Raw genomic sequence first — 15,747 nt, 5'->3', positions numbered from 1 at the left:
GTCTTTACTAAAAATACAAAATTAGTCGGGCATGGTGGCACATGCCTGTAATCCCAGCTGCTTGGGAGGCTGAGACAGGAGAATCACTTGAACCAGAGGCAGAGGTTGCAGTGAGCTGAGCTCATGCCATTACACTCCAGCCTGGGTAACAAGAGTGAAATTCCATCTCAAGTATAAAATATATATATGTGTGTGTGTGTGTGTGTGTGTGTGTGTGTGTGTGTATTGCATATATATTTATGTAAAGCAGGATAAGGGGTTAAATGAAGTCAACATGGTATAGTTTAGATGGTGTTGTTTTCTATACGGTAGTTGAAAAGTTCTTCCTGAAAAAATGACATTTGAGCAGAGACCAGGACATGAAAGAGTAAACTGATAATCAGAGAGGAGCATTCTTGACCAAGGGAAGAGCAAATGCCAAAAGCTCTGTGGTAGGACACATGTGATGTATTTAAAATAGCAAGGAGTACATTTCCTTCAGAATGTAGCTATAGGACAATGAGTGAGTGGGTAGGAAGTGGTAGGAGATGAAGTTGGCGAAAGACTAGGGGGCCAGGTCATGTGGGCCTCAACATTTTGAATAAGTTGGGAAGGCATTAGGGGATTTTGGAGCATTAGAGCAACAGGTTCTTTCTGACTCTCGTCAGAGAAAACAGAGAGGAGATTAAAGACAGGGAGATGAATTAGTAGGCTATTGGAATAATCCTGTTGATAAATTCTTGTGGGTTGGACATAGATTGTAGAAGTGCAAGTGTTATAACTGATAATATATTTAAAATGTAGAACAGAACAGGATATAAGAGGACAAGTCAGGGATAACTTCAAAAAGTCAAGGATAGCCTGAGCAACTGGAAGAAAAATGTGGCTCTTTACTGAGGTAGAGAAGTCTGGGAGGAACAGGTTTTGGGATTGGAGTGAGGATAATCAAGAGTTTGGCTTTAACATATTAGATGTAGGGTGTTTTCCAGGCATACAAATGGAAATATCACAAAGGCAGCTGGTTGATATGAATCTGGAGTTCAGGGGAGGGTTCAAGATTAGATTTAGGAGTTGTAATTAAGCATAATAGCATTGTCATATATAGATAGTATTTAAAGCTCACTTTAAAATTAGTGTAGGAGGCTGGGTGCAGTGGCTCATGCCTGTAATCCCAGCACTTTGGGAAGCCAAGGCAGTCAGATCACTTGAAGTAAGGAGTTCAAGCTCAGCCTCGCCAACATGGTGAAACCCTGTCTTTACTAAAAATACAAAAAAAAAAAAAAAAAAAAAGCAGCTGGGTGTGGTGGTACACACCTATCATCTCAGCTATTCAGGAAACTGAGGCATGAGAATCGCTTGAACCAGAGAGGCAGAAGTTGCAGTGACCTATCATGGTACTGTACTCCAGGCTAGGTGACAGAGCAAGACTCTGTCTAAAATAAAATAGTGTAGGAAAAGAAAAAAAGTGAGAACTTCTCCAAAGGGAGCCAGTCCTAGAGTCTGGCTTTATACAACTCTATTGCGTATTTTGAGGGTTTCATTCATTTGCTTTTAATTCTAAATGTTTTTTCTAGGTTGAATGTCAAAGCTTTCATTAGCAATGTGAAGACAGCTCTTGCTGCAACAAACCCAGTGAGTACATAACAACATATATAGGGCATTATTGTCATCTTTGTGGTTCTTTTCTGATTTAAAAAGTTCTTTTTCTTCTGTCTGGCAGGCTGTAAGGACTGCTGCCATAACCCTGCTTGGTGTGATGTATCTGTATGTTGGTCCCTCTTTGCGAATGTTCTTCGAGGATGAGAAGCCTGCCCTCCTATCCCAGATAGATGCAGAATTTGAGAAGGTAAAATTTCCACAAATGATAGAATCCATAAGTGGACTTGAGAATCTCATATTAATTAAGACTAAACTGTTGAGTATGGTGCTGCGGGCCTATAGTCCCAGCTACTCAGGAGACCGAGGAAGTAGGATTGCTTAAGTGCAGATGTTTCAGGCTGTAATATGCTATGCCAGTTGGGTGTCCACACTAAGTTCAGCATTAGTATTGGGACCTCCCAGGACCTGAGACCACCAGGTGACCCAAGGAGAGGTGAACTGGCCCAGATCAGAAAGAGAGCAGGTCAGCCAGGTGCAGTGGCTCATACCTGTAATCCCAGCACTTTGGGAGGCCAAGTCAGGAGGATCCTTTGAGCCTAGGAGTTCAAGACCAGCTTGGGCAACAAAGTGAGACCTCGTCTCTACAAAAATATCTAAAAATTCGCCAGGCATAGTGACACATGCCTGTGGTCCCAGCTACACAGGAGGCCAAGGTCAGAGGATCACCTGAGCCCAGAAAGTTGAGGCTGCAGCCAGCCAGGTTTATACCACTGTATTCCAGCATAGGTCACAGAGAGAGACCTTGTCTCAAAAGAAAAAAAAAAGAAAACAGAGCAGGTCAAAACTCTCATGCAGATCAATAGTGGAATCACACCTGTGAATAATCACTGCATTCCAGCCTGGGCAATGTACTGAAACTCCATCTTTCTGGAATGAAGAATATGTATGTGTTTACTTTTATGTACAATAAAGTCTGGAAGAGTTCATAAGAAATTGATTATTTTGGCCGGGCTTGGTGGCTAATGCCCGTAATCCCAGCACTTTGGGAGGCCAAGGCTGGCAGATCACTGGAGGTCAGAAGTTTGAGACCAGCCTGGCCAATATGGCAAAGCCACGTCTCTACTAAAAATACAAAAATCAGCCAAGCGTGGTGGCACATGCCTGTAATCTCAGCTACTTGAGAGGCTAAGGCATACGAATCACTTGAACTCGGGAGGCAGAGGTTGCAGTGAGCCATGATCATGCCACTGCACTCCAGCCAGGGCAACAGAGTGACACTCTGTCTCAAAAAAAGAAAAAAAAAAGATTTATTTTATTTTTGAGATGCAGTTTCTCTGTTATTGCCCAGGCTAGAGTGCAATGGTGCTTCCTTGGCTCACTGAAACCCACCACCCAGGTTCAAGAAATTCCCTTGCCTCAGCCTCCTTACCTGGGAAGTTAGGATTATAGGCTCCCGCTACCATGCCAGGCTAATTTTTGTATTTTTAGTGGAGACGAGTTTTCACCATGTTGGCCAGGGTGGTCTCAAACTCCTGACATCTGGTCATCTGCTTGTCTCAGCCTCCCAAAGTGCTGGGATTATAGGCGTTAGCCACCACACCCAGCCGATTATTTTATTTATGAGGAAGAGAATTAGGTGGTTATGGTACAGAATGGGAGATTTTTCTCTTTATGTTCTTTCATGCAATGTCAAACATTGTAAATGTATTACCTGTTCAAAAAGTACATTAAATATAACATTTTGTTCACTCTATTTTTCGAGACAGGGTCTTACTCTGTCACCCAAGCTGGAGTGCAGTGGCACAATTATGCCATGCAGCAGCCTCTACCTCCCAGGATCAAGCGATCCTCTGGCCTTAGCTCCCAAATAGCTGGAACCACAGGCACATGCCATCATGCCCGGCTAATTTTTAAAATTTTTTGTACAGACAGGGTCCCCCTTTGTTTCTCAGTATGGTCTTAAGCTCCTGGGCTCAAGCAGTCCTCTCACTTCAGCCTCTTAAAGTGCTGGGATTATAGGCATGAGCCACTGTTCCTGGCCAAATATAACATTTTTGAAAAATTTTAAATTAAAAACATAAATTTTAAAACCTTACTCTGCTTAAATAATATTTCTAAATGAAATTGCTGAGTGTTGACAGACTTGCTCTGCACTGTCTTGAGTATATGAGTCAAAAGACAGCTTCATAATTCTAATGGGTTTTAGGGGAATTGTTTTTGGGTTTGGTTTGGTTTTGTTTTTGAGACAGAATCTTGCTCTGTCACCCAGGCTGGAGTGCAGTGGCACGATCTCAGCTCACTGCAATCTCTGCCTCCTGGATTCAAGCAATTCTCCTGTGTCAGCCTCTTGAGTAACTAGGACCACAGGTGTGTGCCACCACACCCTGCTAATTTTTGTATTTTTAGTAGAGATGGGGTTTCACCATGTCGGCCAGGCTCATCTCAAACTCCTGACCTCAAGTGATCTGCCCACCTTGGCCTCCCAAAGTGTTGGGATTATAAATATCAGCTACCACACCCCACCTTCTAGTAGGTTTTGTATAAAATTACCTTTTGACATATAGTCTCAAAATTGTAATGTAGGTAGTAATCAAATTACCTACTGTGTAAATAGGTATTATAAAGGAATGAGAGCTTGACACAGGCACCCTCTCTAATTTGTTTTTTCCCATATTCTATATAAATTTCATTAGCCTTACTCATTCATGTGTGTATAGATGCAGGGACAAAGCCCACCTGCTCCAACCAGAGGGATTTCCAAGCACAGCACAAGTGGTACAGATGAAGGAGAAGATGGAGATGAACCAGATGACGGGAGCAGTGATGTTGTTGATCTTTTGCCAAGGACAGAGATCAGGTAGTTTCCAGTCTGTGAAGTGGTTTATTTCATTCATTGTATTGAATCCTGAATGGTGTTGTTTTGAATTCAGTGAGGGGAACTCATGTGATATCATCATTTTTTTCTTTTGGAGTCTGGAATTAAAGGTTGTTTTCTGTTTTTCAGTGATAAAATCACTTCAGAGTTGGTAGCTAAGATTGGTGATAAGAATTGGAAGATCAGGAAAGAAGGCCTAGATGAAGTGGCAGGTATTATCAATGAAGCAAAATTTATCCAACCGAATATAGGTGAACTTCCAACTGCCTTGAAGGGTCGACTCAATGATTCAAATAAAATCTTGGTATGTGGAGCATATGGCTGTTCTTTTTATCTCCCTTCCCCGCTGCTGCAGGAGTTTCCTTTACAGTATAGCCTTCACTAGCAAAAAATAAATGGCTACTTTATTTACTTTGAACTAGAAATAGCTGCCTTTAATTCATTAAGTGTATCTCAAGATAACTTGGTAGTTGGCAGATTTATTCATCAAATTTTTATGAATCTCAGAATTTGCTTTATGGGGAAATCCAATATTGAATATATTTGTATAAAACTGCTTATAATATACATTAACATAATAATATCTGATTTTTAAGTGTGGATTTTTATATCGGAGCTTCCGATATAGGTTTTACCTTACTTTAAAATTGTAAAGTTGTATAATCTCTGGTCTAAAATTCTGATAATCCAATTTTACAAACTGATGATAAAAGGAGAGGCCACTGCCTAAAAATTAATTAGAATAAACTAAGGAGAGTAGCATGACAAGCTAATGTCTCTGTCTCTTGGGTAGGCCAGAAATCTCCTACTGTATTGACAGTATAGAAGCAAACTTAAGAAAGTTGGCACACAACTTACTTACGGTTTCAACATAAAGTATTGGCTCTTTTCACTCAGGTACAACAAACGTTAAATATCCTGCAACAACTGGCAGTAGCCATGGGCCCAAACATTAAGCAACATGTGAAAAATTTAGGCATTCCTGTCATCACAGTACTTGGAGACAGCAAGGTAAACCTAACTCTTTTTACCACAGCTCCATTCTGGAATAGGCCAGCCACATTCTTGGGTTAAAGATAATTCTCTTTTTAGAGTACATGAAAAGACCTTATAAACTTTATAAAGATGAGAATATTAGAATAAAAACAGTAAACAGTTTTATCTTCCAGGCCCTGTTAAGGTGACCAGATACCACTTACTAGTTTTGTGACCTTTAGATAAGCTATCTTCATTGAGAGTCAGTTTCTTTAACTGTGATATTTCTTACAGAAGTAAATTAGTCTGTATGTAAGGTACATTTTATTGTGCCTGTCTCCTATAGTATGCACACAGTAAATGGTTGCTATTATGATTATAACATAACTGTGTAACATTTTGCTATCATGAGTAATTTTGTGAATTTGGGGTTCGTGAAGTTATTTTCTTTTTCTTTTTTTTTTTTGAGACGGAGTTTTGCTCTTGTTACCCAGGCTGGAGTGCAATGGCGCGATCTCGGCTCACGGCAACCTCTGCCTCCTGGGTTCAGGCAATTCTCCTGCCTCAGCCTCCCAAGTAGCTGGGATTACAGGCATGCGCCACCATGCCCAGCTAATTTTTTGTATTTTTAGTAGAGACGGGGTTTCACCATGTTGACCAGAATGGTCTCGATCTCTTGACCTCGTGATCCACCCGCCTCGGCCTCCCAAAGTGCTGGGATTACAGGCTTGAGCCACCACGCCCGGCCTCGTGAAGTTATTTTCTACTTTTATTTCCCTGAACTATTAGAGTGGGATCTTCTAGTAGTTCAGCAAGATATTTGTAGTTTCATAGTCCTAGAAGTCACTGAAATGTCATTGAAGGTTGCAATGTTTAGACCTAGACTAAAATTTATAAATATCTCTATACTATTGTGTAATTTATTTAATTTGAGTAACTGTGCTATTTTAATATTAACATAAATTAATATGAAAACATAACTAATTTTCAATTAGCAGTTTCACTCTTAACCATTACGAGGTATTTAACATTTAGAATTTCCTTCTTTACCAGACAAACATGGACATAAATGCCCCCAAAGATTCAAGAAACAAATCTAAGAGTTTATTCTTCTTACATGATACTTTATGCCCAGATCATTCACTGTTTTGCCTGATTAACTGAGTACACAAGTTTTACAATTTGGAGTTTTATATTTCTACTTTACCTTGGAGTTTTAGTACAATTGTAAAACTGGTTTCTGTTTCAGAGAAGATGGTTTCAAGTATGTTCATGTGTACCTTAGAGAACCCTCCATTGTTCATGTTCATAAAGCAACAGTGATCACCCCCTAGCTCCAAACTGTAGTTGATGTTATTTTTGCTGATTATCTTCTCCATTTAGAACAATGTTCGAGCTGCTGCCCTAGCGACTGTGAATGCTTGGGCAGAACAGACTGGCATGAAGGAATGGCTGGAAGGAGAAGATCTTTCTGAAGAGCTGAAAAAGGAAAATCCTTTCTTGAGGCAAGAGGTTAGTATCATAAGTTAATCATGTGCATTACTCATGTCATTTACTTCCACAGGGACTTGAGCCTGTCTGATAAATACACATTTATGGTTAGAATGAGTTTCATTTTAAAATAGTTAAGCTGGGCGCTGTGGCTCATGCCTGTAATCCCAGCTCTTAGAGAGGCAGAGGCGGGAGGATAGCTTGAGCCCAGGAGTTCGAGACCTGCCTGGGCAATATAGCGAGACCCCATTCTCCACAAAAAGGAAAAAAAAAAAAAAAGACAAAAAATAAATAAATAAAATAGTTAATAAAATGAAACCACATTCCTGGGGCTTTTGTATTCATGTGCTTTCATTTTTTTCTTTCACATGCTTCTTTATTAATAACACTTTTTAAAGCACTAGGCTTTTTGTGGGATTTTCCTCTTTTCTTAAACATTTAAATGGTAAAATCAGAGCTTTTTTTGTGTGTTGTTTTTGTTTTTAAAGATTATACTTTAAGTTCTGAAATACATGTGCAGAATGTGCAGGTTTGTTACATAGGTATACATGTACCATGGTGGTTTGCTGCATCCATCAACCCATCATCTACATTAGGTATTTCTCCTAATGCTATTCCTTCCCTATCCCCCTACTCCCCAACAGGCCCTGGTGTGTGATGTTTCCCCTCCCTGTGCCCGTGTGTTCTCATTGTTCAGCTCCCACTTATGAGTGAGAACATGCAGTGTTTGCTTTTCTGTTCCTGTGTTAGTTTGCTGAGAATGATGGTTTCTAGCTTCATCCATGTCCCTGCAAAGGACATGAATTCATTTTTTATGGCTGCATAGTATTCCATGGAGTATATGTTCCACATTTTCTTTATCCATTCTAATATTGATGGGCATTTGGGTTGGTTCCAAGTCTTTGCTATTGTGAATAGTGCTGCAATAAACATACATGTGCATATGTTTTTATAGTAGAATGATGTATAATCCTTTGGGTATATACCCAGTAATGAGATTGCCGGGTCAAATGATATTTCTAGTTCTAGATCTTTGAGGAATTGCCACACTGTCTTCCACAATGGTTGCACTAATTTACACTCCCAACAGTGTAAAAGCATTCCTATTTCTCCACATCCTCACCAGCATCTGTTGTTTCCTGACTTTTTAATGATCACCATTCTAGCTGGCATGAGATGGTATCTCATTGTGGTTTTGATTTGCATTTCTCTAATGACCACTGATGATGATGAGCTTTTATTCATATGTTTGTCGACCGCATAAATGTCTTCCTTTGAAAAGTGTCTGTTCGTATCCTTTGCCCGCTTTTTGATGGGGTTGTTTGTTTCTTGTAAATTTAAGTTCCTTGTAGATTCTGGATATTAGCCCTTTGTCAGATGGATAGATTGCAAACATTTTCTCCCATTCTGTAGGTTGCCTGTTCACTCTGATGATAGTTTCTTTTGCTTTGCAGAAGCTCTTCAGTTTAATTAGATCCCATTTGTCAATTTTGGCTTTTGTTGCCATTGCTTTTAGTGCTTTAGTCATGAAGTCTTTACCCATGCCTATGTCCTGAATGGTATTGCCTAGGTTTTCTTTTAGGATTTTTATGGTTTTAGGTCTTACGTTTAAAACTTTACTCCATCTTGAGTTAATATTTTTATAAGGTGTAAGGAAGGGGTCCAGTTTCAGTTTTTTGCATATAGCTAGCCAGTTTTCCCAACACAATTTCTTAAATAGGGAATCCTTTCGCCATTGCTTGTTTTTGTCAGGTTGGTCAAAGATGAGATGGTTATAGATGTAGGGTGTTATTTCTGAGGCCTCTGTTCTGTTCCATTGGTCTATATATCTATTTTGGTATACCAGTACCATGCTGTTTTGTTTACTGTAGCCTCGTAGTTTGAAGACAGGTAGCATGATACCTCCAGCTTTGTTCTTTTTGCTTAGGATCATCTTAGATATACGCCTTCTTTTTTGGTTCCATATGAAATTTAAAGTGGTTTTTTTGTAATTCTGTGAGGAAAGTCAATGGAAGCTTGATGGGAATAGCACTGAATCTCTAAATTACTTGGAGCATTATGGCCATTTTCAGGATATTCATTCTTCCTATTGCATGAGTGTGGAATATGTTTTTTTTTTTTTTTAATTGCACATTACTTCTTTATTATACTGATCTGGAAAAAGGATTTAGTACAGTTATGCTCAAAGGAACACTGGACCCATGTGGCAGAGCCAGGCAACTAGAACATGATGCAGAAATCAGTGAGACACTTGGACAGGACCAAGAGGCATTTCACTGCCACAAAACAAGGTGGGGAGGGATTTGGAAACATACAGCAGGAAGCACTCCTGCCCCTCAGAGGTCAAGGAGCTGATCCCATATTGGTATGAGGAATGGTTTATTTTCTGATGACCATATGCGGTACTATTTCAACCGCCACAAGCAACCCCAAAAGGGTTATTGTTTTGTACTATTTATATATACTATACTTTCTTTTTTATATATAAGTAAATGTAACACCGGGCCAGGCATGGTGGCTCACGCCTGTAATCCAAGCACTTTGGAGGCCAAGGTGGGCGGATCACCTGAGGTTGGACGTTCAAGACCAGCCTGACCAACATGGTGAAACCCCGTCTTAAAAAAAAAAGAAAGAAACAAGAAGTAAATGTAACACCTAAACTAAATTCAGGATTCATCCTAACCTTCTAGAGCCAGCTTCTCTGGAGTCAGGGAGGAAACAGTTGTCACATCACCATGTAGGTTATATTCATCTGCCACTGGAATGACTAGAGCCCCCAGGCAGTGGCCTGACTGCAGACAAGCAGAGGACTGGCTCCTGGGGGCAGACAGGCTCTCTTGCTTCTCTTCATTGGTCACGGCTTAGCATGTTCCTCCCTTCAAGTCCTTAGTAAACAAAGCACTTGCAAAAACCCGTCACTACCTTTCAACTCTCTTGGATAAGGGGAGCATTTCTACAGCTTGGACTGAGAACCTGTGCCCTAGAAGTGCAATTCTGACTAGAATGTATGAAGGAAGTGGGTACAGGAGACAAAATGGCTAAAATGAAAATGGGAGCCACCAGTCCCCATCTGCAGCTACGACTCAAGATGTCTACAGATGTGGTCAGTGTGACATGTGCAGGAGGGAGGGGTAGAGGGATGCAACAGGCAGGGAGGATGCTCCTGGGGATAGCAGCCTGCCTGCCAGCCTTCACTTCTTGGTCTTCCCCTGGGCAGCCACAGCTTCCATGGCTTTATGCATGGTCTCTTCATCCCCCAGGAACTGCATGGGCTTGATGGGTTTCAAATTCTTGTCCAATTCATAGACAATGGGAATACCAGTTGGCAAGTTCAGCTCCATGATAGCCTCTTCAGAGAGACCCTCCAGATGCTTGACAATGCTCTGGAGGCTGTTGCCATGGGCTGCAATCAGTACCCGTTTCCCCTCCTTGATCTGGGGAACTATTTCTTCATTCCAGAAGGGCAGAGCTCTAGCAATCGTGTCCTTCAGACTCTCACAGGAGGGTAACTGATCTTCTGTGAGATCTGCATACCTGCGATCCTTACTGATATTGCTGTAGAAAGGATGGTTGGGCTCCATCGGAGGTGGTGGGACATCATAGGAGCGCCTCCATATCTTCACCTGGGCCTCACCATACTTTGCAGCAGTTTCTGCTTTATTGAGACCAGTTAGACCCCATAGTGCTGCTCATTGAGGCGCCAAGTCCTCACTAATAGCAGCCACATCTGATCAGTGGCATCTAGGACTGTCCAGAGGGTCTGGATCGCTCTCTTCTGCACTGAGGTGAAGCAGATGTCAAACTCATAGCCAGCATCTCGCAGCGCTTGCCTGCCACGCTTTGCCTCCTCGTGGCCCGCCGGGCTCAGATCGGCGTCATACCAGCCACTGAAGCGGTTCTCCAAGTTCCACGCGCTCTCGTGCCATATCAGCACCAGTTTATAGGCGGCCATGGCGGCGGGATGGGGATGCGGTACCGACTGGGGTTTGCAGATTCCCGAGTGGCAGCCCGCCCCCCTCAGCCGCGCCTGCGCGCTGGTACCGCGCAGCCCGGCTCCCGCGTAGGTTCTTGTCCAAATCTTTCCGCTCACTTGGGACCGGAATATGTTTTTCAATTTGTTTGTGTCCTCTCTTACTTCTTTGAGCAGTAGTTTGTAGTTCTTCTTGAAGAGGCCCTTCACATCCCCTTGTAGGTTGTATTCCTAGGTATTTTATTCTCTTTGTAGCAATTGTGAATGGGAGTTTGCTCATGATTTGGCTGTTTGTCTATTATTGGTGTATATGAATGCTTGTGATTTTTGCACATTAATTTTGTATTCTGAGATTTTGCTGAAGATGTTCGTCAGCTTAAGGGGATTTTGGGCTGAGAAGATGGGGTTTTCTAAATATACAATCACGTCATCTGCAAACATAGATAAGTTGACTTCCTCTCTTCACTTTTCAATACCCTTTATTTCTTTCTCTTGCCTGATTGCCCTGGCCAGAACTTCCAATACTATGTTGAATAGGAGTGGTGAGAGAGGGCATCCTTGTCTTATGCTAGTTTTCAAAGGGAATGCTTCCAGCTTTTGCCCGTTCAATATATTAGCTATGGGTTTGTCCTAAACAGCTCTTATTAAAATCAGAAGTTTTCCTCAAAACATAAAAATAGAGGCTGGGTATGGTGGCTCATGCCTGTAATTGCAGCACTTTGGGAGGCTGAGACAAGCAGATCATTTGAGGTCAGGAGTTCAAGACCAGCCTGCTCAACATGGTGAAACTCTCTACTAAAAATACAAAAAAAATAGCTGGCGTAGCAGCCGGGCCCGGTGGCTCACACCTGTAATCCCAGCACTTTGGGAGGCAGAGGCCGGTGGATCACGAGGTCAAGAGATTGAGACCATCCTGGCCAAAACGGTGAAACCCCGTCTCTACTAAAAATACAAAAAAATTAGCCGGGCATGGTGGCACGTTCCTGTGGTCCCAGCTACTCGGGAGGCTGAGGCAGAAGAATCGCTTGAACCCAGGAGGTGGAGGTTGCAGTGAGCCAAGATTGCACCACTGCACTCCAGCCTGGTGACAGAGCAAGACTCCGTCTCAAAAAAAAAAAAAATAGCTGGTCGTAATGATATGGGCCCGGCTCAGCTACTCGGGAGGCTGAGGCAGGAGAATTGCTTGAACCCAGAGGCAGAGGTTGCAGTGAGCTGCTGCACTCCAGCCTGGGTAACAGAGCAAGAATCTGTCTCAAAAAAGGCCAGGCTGCCAGTGGCTCATGCCTGTGATCTCACCACTTTGGGAAGCCAAGGCAGGTGGACCACCTGAGGTCAGGAGTTTGAGACCACCCTCGCCAAAGTGGTGAAACCCCATCTCTACTAAAAATACAAAAATTAGCCAGACATGGTGGCGGGTATCTGTAATCCCAGTTACTTGGGAGGCTGACGTAGGAGAATCACTTGAACCCAGGAGGTGGACATTGCAGTGAGCCAAGATCGCACCATTGAACTCCAGCCTGGGCAACAAGAGTGAAACTCTGTCTCAAAAAAGAATAAAAATAAATAGAGCATTCAAAAATTCATCAGTGTAATCGTAACAACAGAATAACAAAATTCATATGATTATATCAATTGATGCAAAAAAAGGCATTTGACATATCTAACGGATTTATGATTAAAAACTCTCAGTAAGTTAGTAATGAAAGAGAATTACCTCAATAAACAGCATATGCATAACAACCTCTACAGATAATATGAAACTTAATGGTGAGGTCTGGGCGTGGTAGCACCTTGGGAGGTGGAGGCAGGCGGATCACAAGGTCAAGAGATCAAGACCATCCTGGCCCAAATGGTGAAACCCCTTCTCTACTAAAAATACAAAAATTACTTGGGCACAGTAGAGGTTCCTGTAATTCCAGCTACTTGGGAGGCTGAGGCAGGAGAATCGCTTGAACTGGGAGGTGGAGGTTGCAGTTAGCCGAGATTGTGACACTGCACTCCAGCCTGAGTGACAAAGCCAGACTTGTCTCGGAAAAAAAGAAAAGAAAGAAACTTAAGGGTGAAAGACTGAATGCTTTCCCCATCAGATCTGGAAAAAGGCAAGGATGTTGACATTCACTGCTGTTAGTCAACATAGTACTAGCAGTTCTAGTCAGTGTGATAAGGCAAGAAAAAGAAATAAAATAGAAAAAGAATAAAGAAAACTGCTCCTAGTTGCAGATAACATGACTATGTAGAACATCCCATGAAATCTATGAACTCCTAGAACTAGTAGAACTCCTAGAAGTAATCAGTGAGTTCAGCAAGATACAAAACCAACACACAAAAATCAATCATATTTCTTTATACTATAATAAATATGAAAAAAAGTTAAAAACACGATACTGTTAGTCCAAAGAAAATGAAATCCATATGTATGCTGAAAATTCAGAATATGTATGCTGAAAATTATAGACTGCTGACAAAAGAATTCAAACAGGACCTAAATAAATGAAGAGACATACTGTGTTTGTGGATTGGATGATTCAACAAAGTAGAGATGTCAGTTCTCGGCAAATTAATCTATAGGTTTAATGCAGTTCCTTTCAAAATTACAGCAAGGTTTTTTTTAATAGACAAAGATATGTTTATGCTAAAATTCATATGGAAAGGCATAGGCCCTAGAGTAGCTAAAACAATTTTGCCAAAGAAGGGAAAAAAAAAATAGGAGGAATCACTTTACAATTAGCTTGCTATATTGCTAATGTAATCAAGACACTGTGATTGTGGTAGTAGGAGGATGGGGGTAGAGATAGACACATAGATCAGTGGAACAAAAGAGAGAACCCAGAAATAGACCCACACTAATATGATCAACTAATTTTTTACAAAACTACAAAAGTACTTCCGCAGAGAAAGTATAGTCTTTTCAACAAATGATACTGGAGCAATTGGACATCTATAAACAAAAAAATGAACCTCAACCTAAACTTCACTGTCTCAAAACAAATTATGGACTTAAATGTAAAACATAACACTATAGAACTTTTAAGCACAAACTAGAACATCTCCAGTATATAAGGCTGGCAAAGAATTCTTAGACTTAAAACCGAAACCATAACCCATAAAAGGAAAAGTGATAAATTGGACCATGTGAAAATTAAAAACTTTACTCTGCAAAAAAAAAAAAAACACATGAAAATAATAAGACAAGCTACGGAACAACAGAAAAGATTTATAAGCCAGTATCCAATAAAGGGCTAATACCTAGAATATACAGAAAACTCTGAAAATTCAATAGTTTAAAAAAAAAATCAGAAAATGGGTATCCATAGCCAAGCCTGTTTTAGGGGGAAAATTTTTTTTTAAAAGAAAATGGTCGGACTGGGCGCGGTGGTTCAAGCCTGTAATCCCAGCAGTTTGGCAGGCCGAGGCGGGTGGATCATGAGGTCAAGAGATCAATACCATCCTGGTCAACATGGTGAAACCCTGTCTCTACTAAAAATACAAAAAATTAGCTGGGCACGGTGGCGCATGCCTGTAATCCCAGCTACTCAGGAGGCTGAGGCAGGAGAATTGCCTGAACCCAGGAAGCGGAGGTTGCAGTGAGCCGGATCGCGCCATTGCACTCCAGCCTGGGTAACAAGAGTGAAACTCCATCTCAAAAAAAAAAAAAAAAAAAATTGTCTCAGGTCCCTTAGAGCAAAAAATTAATTAATTACTTAATTTAAAAAAAAAGAAAATGGGGCAAAAGACATGAACAGATGTTTCATTGGAGAGGAAATGCAGATGACAGGCCAATGAAAGATAATACAGTGTTAATTAGCAACCAGAGAAATGCAAATTAAAACTGCAATGAACTATCACTGTACAATCATCAGAAGTGCTAAAACCTAAAAAGTCATGCATTGCTGCTGGCAGTATAAAATGGTACAGGCATTTCAGGAAAATGTTGGGCTTTTTTTTTTTTTTTTTTGAGACCGAGTTTCGCTCTTGTGGCCCAGGCTGGAGTGCAATGGATTTTGGTTCACCACAATCTCCACCATCTGGGTTTAAGGGATTCTCCTGCCTCAGCCTCCCTAGTAAAGACAAGGTTTCTCCATGTTTGTCAGGCTGGTCTGGAACTCCTGACCTCAGGTGATCTGCCTGCCTTGGCCTCCCAAACTGCTGGGATTACAAGCATGAGCCACCACACCTGGCTGGCATTTTCTTATAAAACTAAACATGCAGTTACTATTTGAGCCAGCAGTTGCACTCTTGGGCATTTATTTCAGAAAAATGAAAGTTTATGTCCATACAAAATCTATGTACAAATGTTCATAGCAACTTCAGTCATAGTAGCCAAAAACTAGGGTTATAGCTCAAGGGTAGAGGATTTGACTGCATCATGGCCAAAAACCGGAAACTGTTCAGATATCTTTCAATAGGTAAATGGTTAAACAAATCTGTTGTACATCCATACGTGGAACACTATTTAGCAATTAAGAACAAACTGCTGGTAAATGTATCAATTCAGATAAATCTCCAATGAATTATGCTGCATGAAAAAAGCCAGTCCCATTGGCCTGTGAGCCAAGATTATGCCATTGCACTCCAGCTTGGATTATGAAGGTGAAATCCTCAAAAAAGAAAAATACAAATAAGAACTATTTTAGGGATATATAGAAAAAAAGTCAACATAAGGCAGAAAAATAGAAGTCTTGGTAAAATGTGTAACCTTCTGATCACAATAAGTGCTTTGGGTCTTCTAGCTAAGATAAGTAAAAGTTTTTCATCTTTAAGATGCATTAAGAACTATTAAGGCTTTATAATTTAATATCCAAATATAGTCCAAAGAAATGTGTCCTTATCTTAAAGATGATTGTCATCATTGCATATG

General features: G+C 41.0%; 1 protein-coding gene and 1 pseudogene across 8 annotated transcripts in view; one reads left to right on the top strand and one right to left on the bottom strand.

Annotated features, from left to right (window-relative positions):
* The window catches only part of CKAP5 (cytoskeleton associated protein 5), a 111,104-nt gene that overhangs the window by 64,777 nt on the left and 30,580 nt on the right, over positions 1 to 15,747 (top strand). For all 8 annotated transcript variants that reach the window (XM_035262552.3, XM_035262550.3, XM_078340966.1 and 5 more), the window contains exons 19-24: positions 1,554 to 1,611; positions 1,700 to 1,825; positions 4,296 to 4,435; positions 4,583 to 4,757; positions 5,351 to 5,464; positions 6,812 to 6,940. In XM_035262552.3, coding sequence (XP_035118443.1) covers positions 1,554 to 1,611; positions 1,700 to 1,825; positions 4,296 to 4,435; positions 4,583 to 4,757; positions 5,351 to 5,464; positions 6,812 to 6,940 — 742 coding nt within the window. The remainder of the gene's footprint in view (positions 1 to 1,553; positions 1,612 to 1,699; positions 1,826 to 4,295; positions 4,436 to 4,582; positions 4,758 to 5,350; positions 5,465 to 6,811; positions 6,941 to 15,747) is intronic.
* On the bottom strand, positions 9,994 to 10,871 carry LOC100387164 (phosphoglycerate mutase 1-like; annotated as a pseudogene).

The sequence above is a fragment of the Callithrix jacchus genome, chromosome 10 (assembly GCF_049354715.1).
Source record: "Callithrix jacchus isolate 240 chromosome 10, calJac240_pri, whole genome shotgun sequence".
Classification (NCBI taxonomy): domain Eukaryota; kingdom Metazoa; phylum Chordata; class Mammalia; order Primates; family Cebidae; genus Callithrix; species Callithrix jacchus.
Note: the sequence above shows the minus strand (reverse complement) of the source record. Positions and strands in the feature narration are given on the sequence as shown.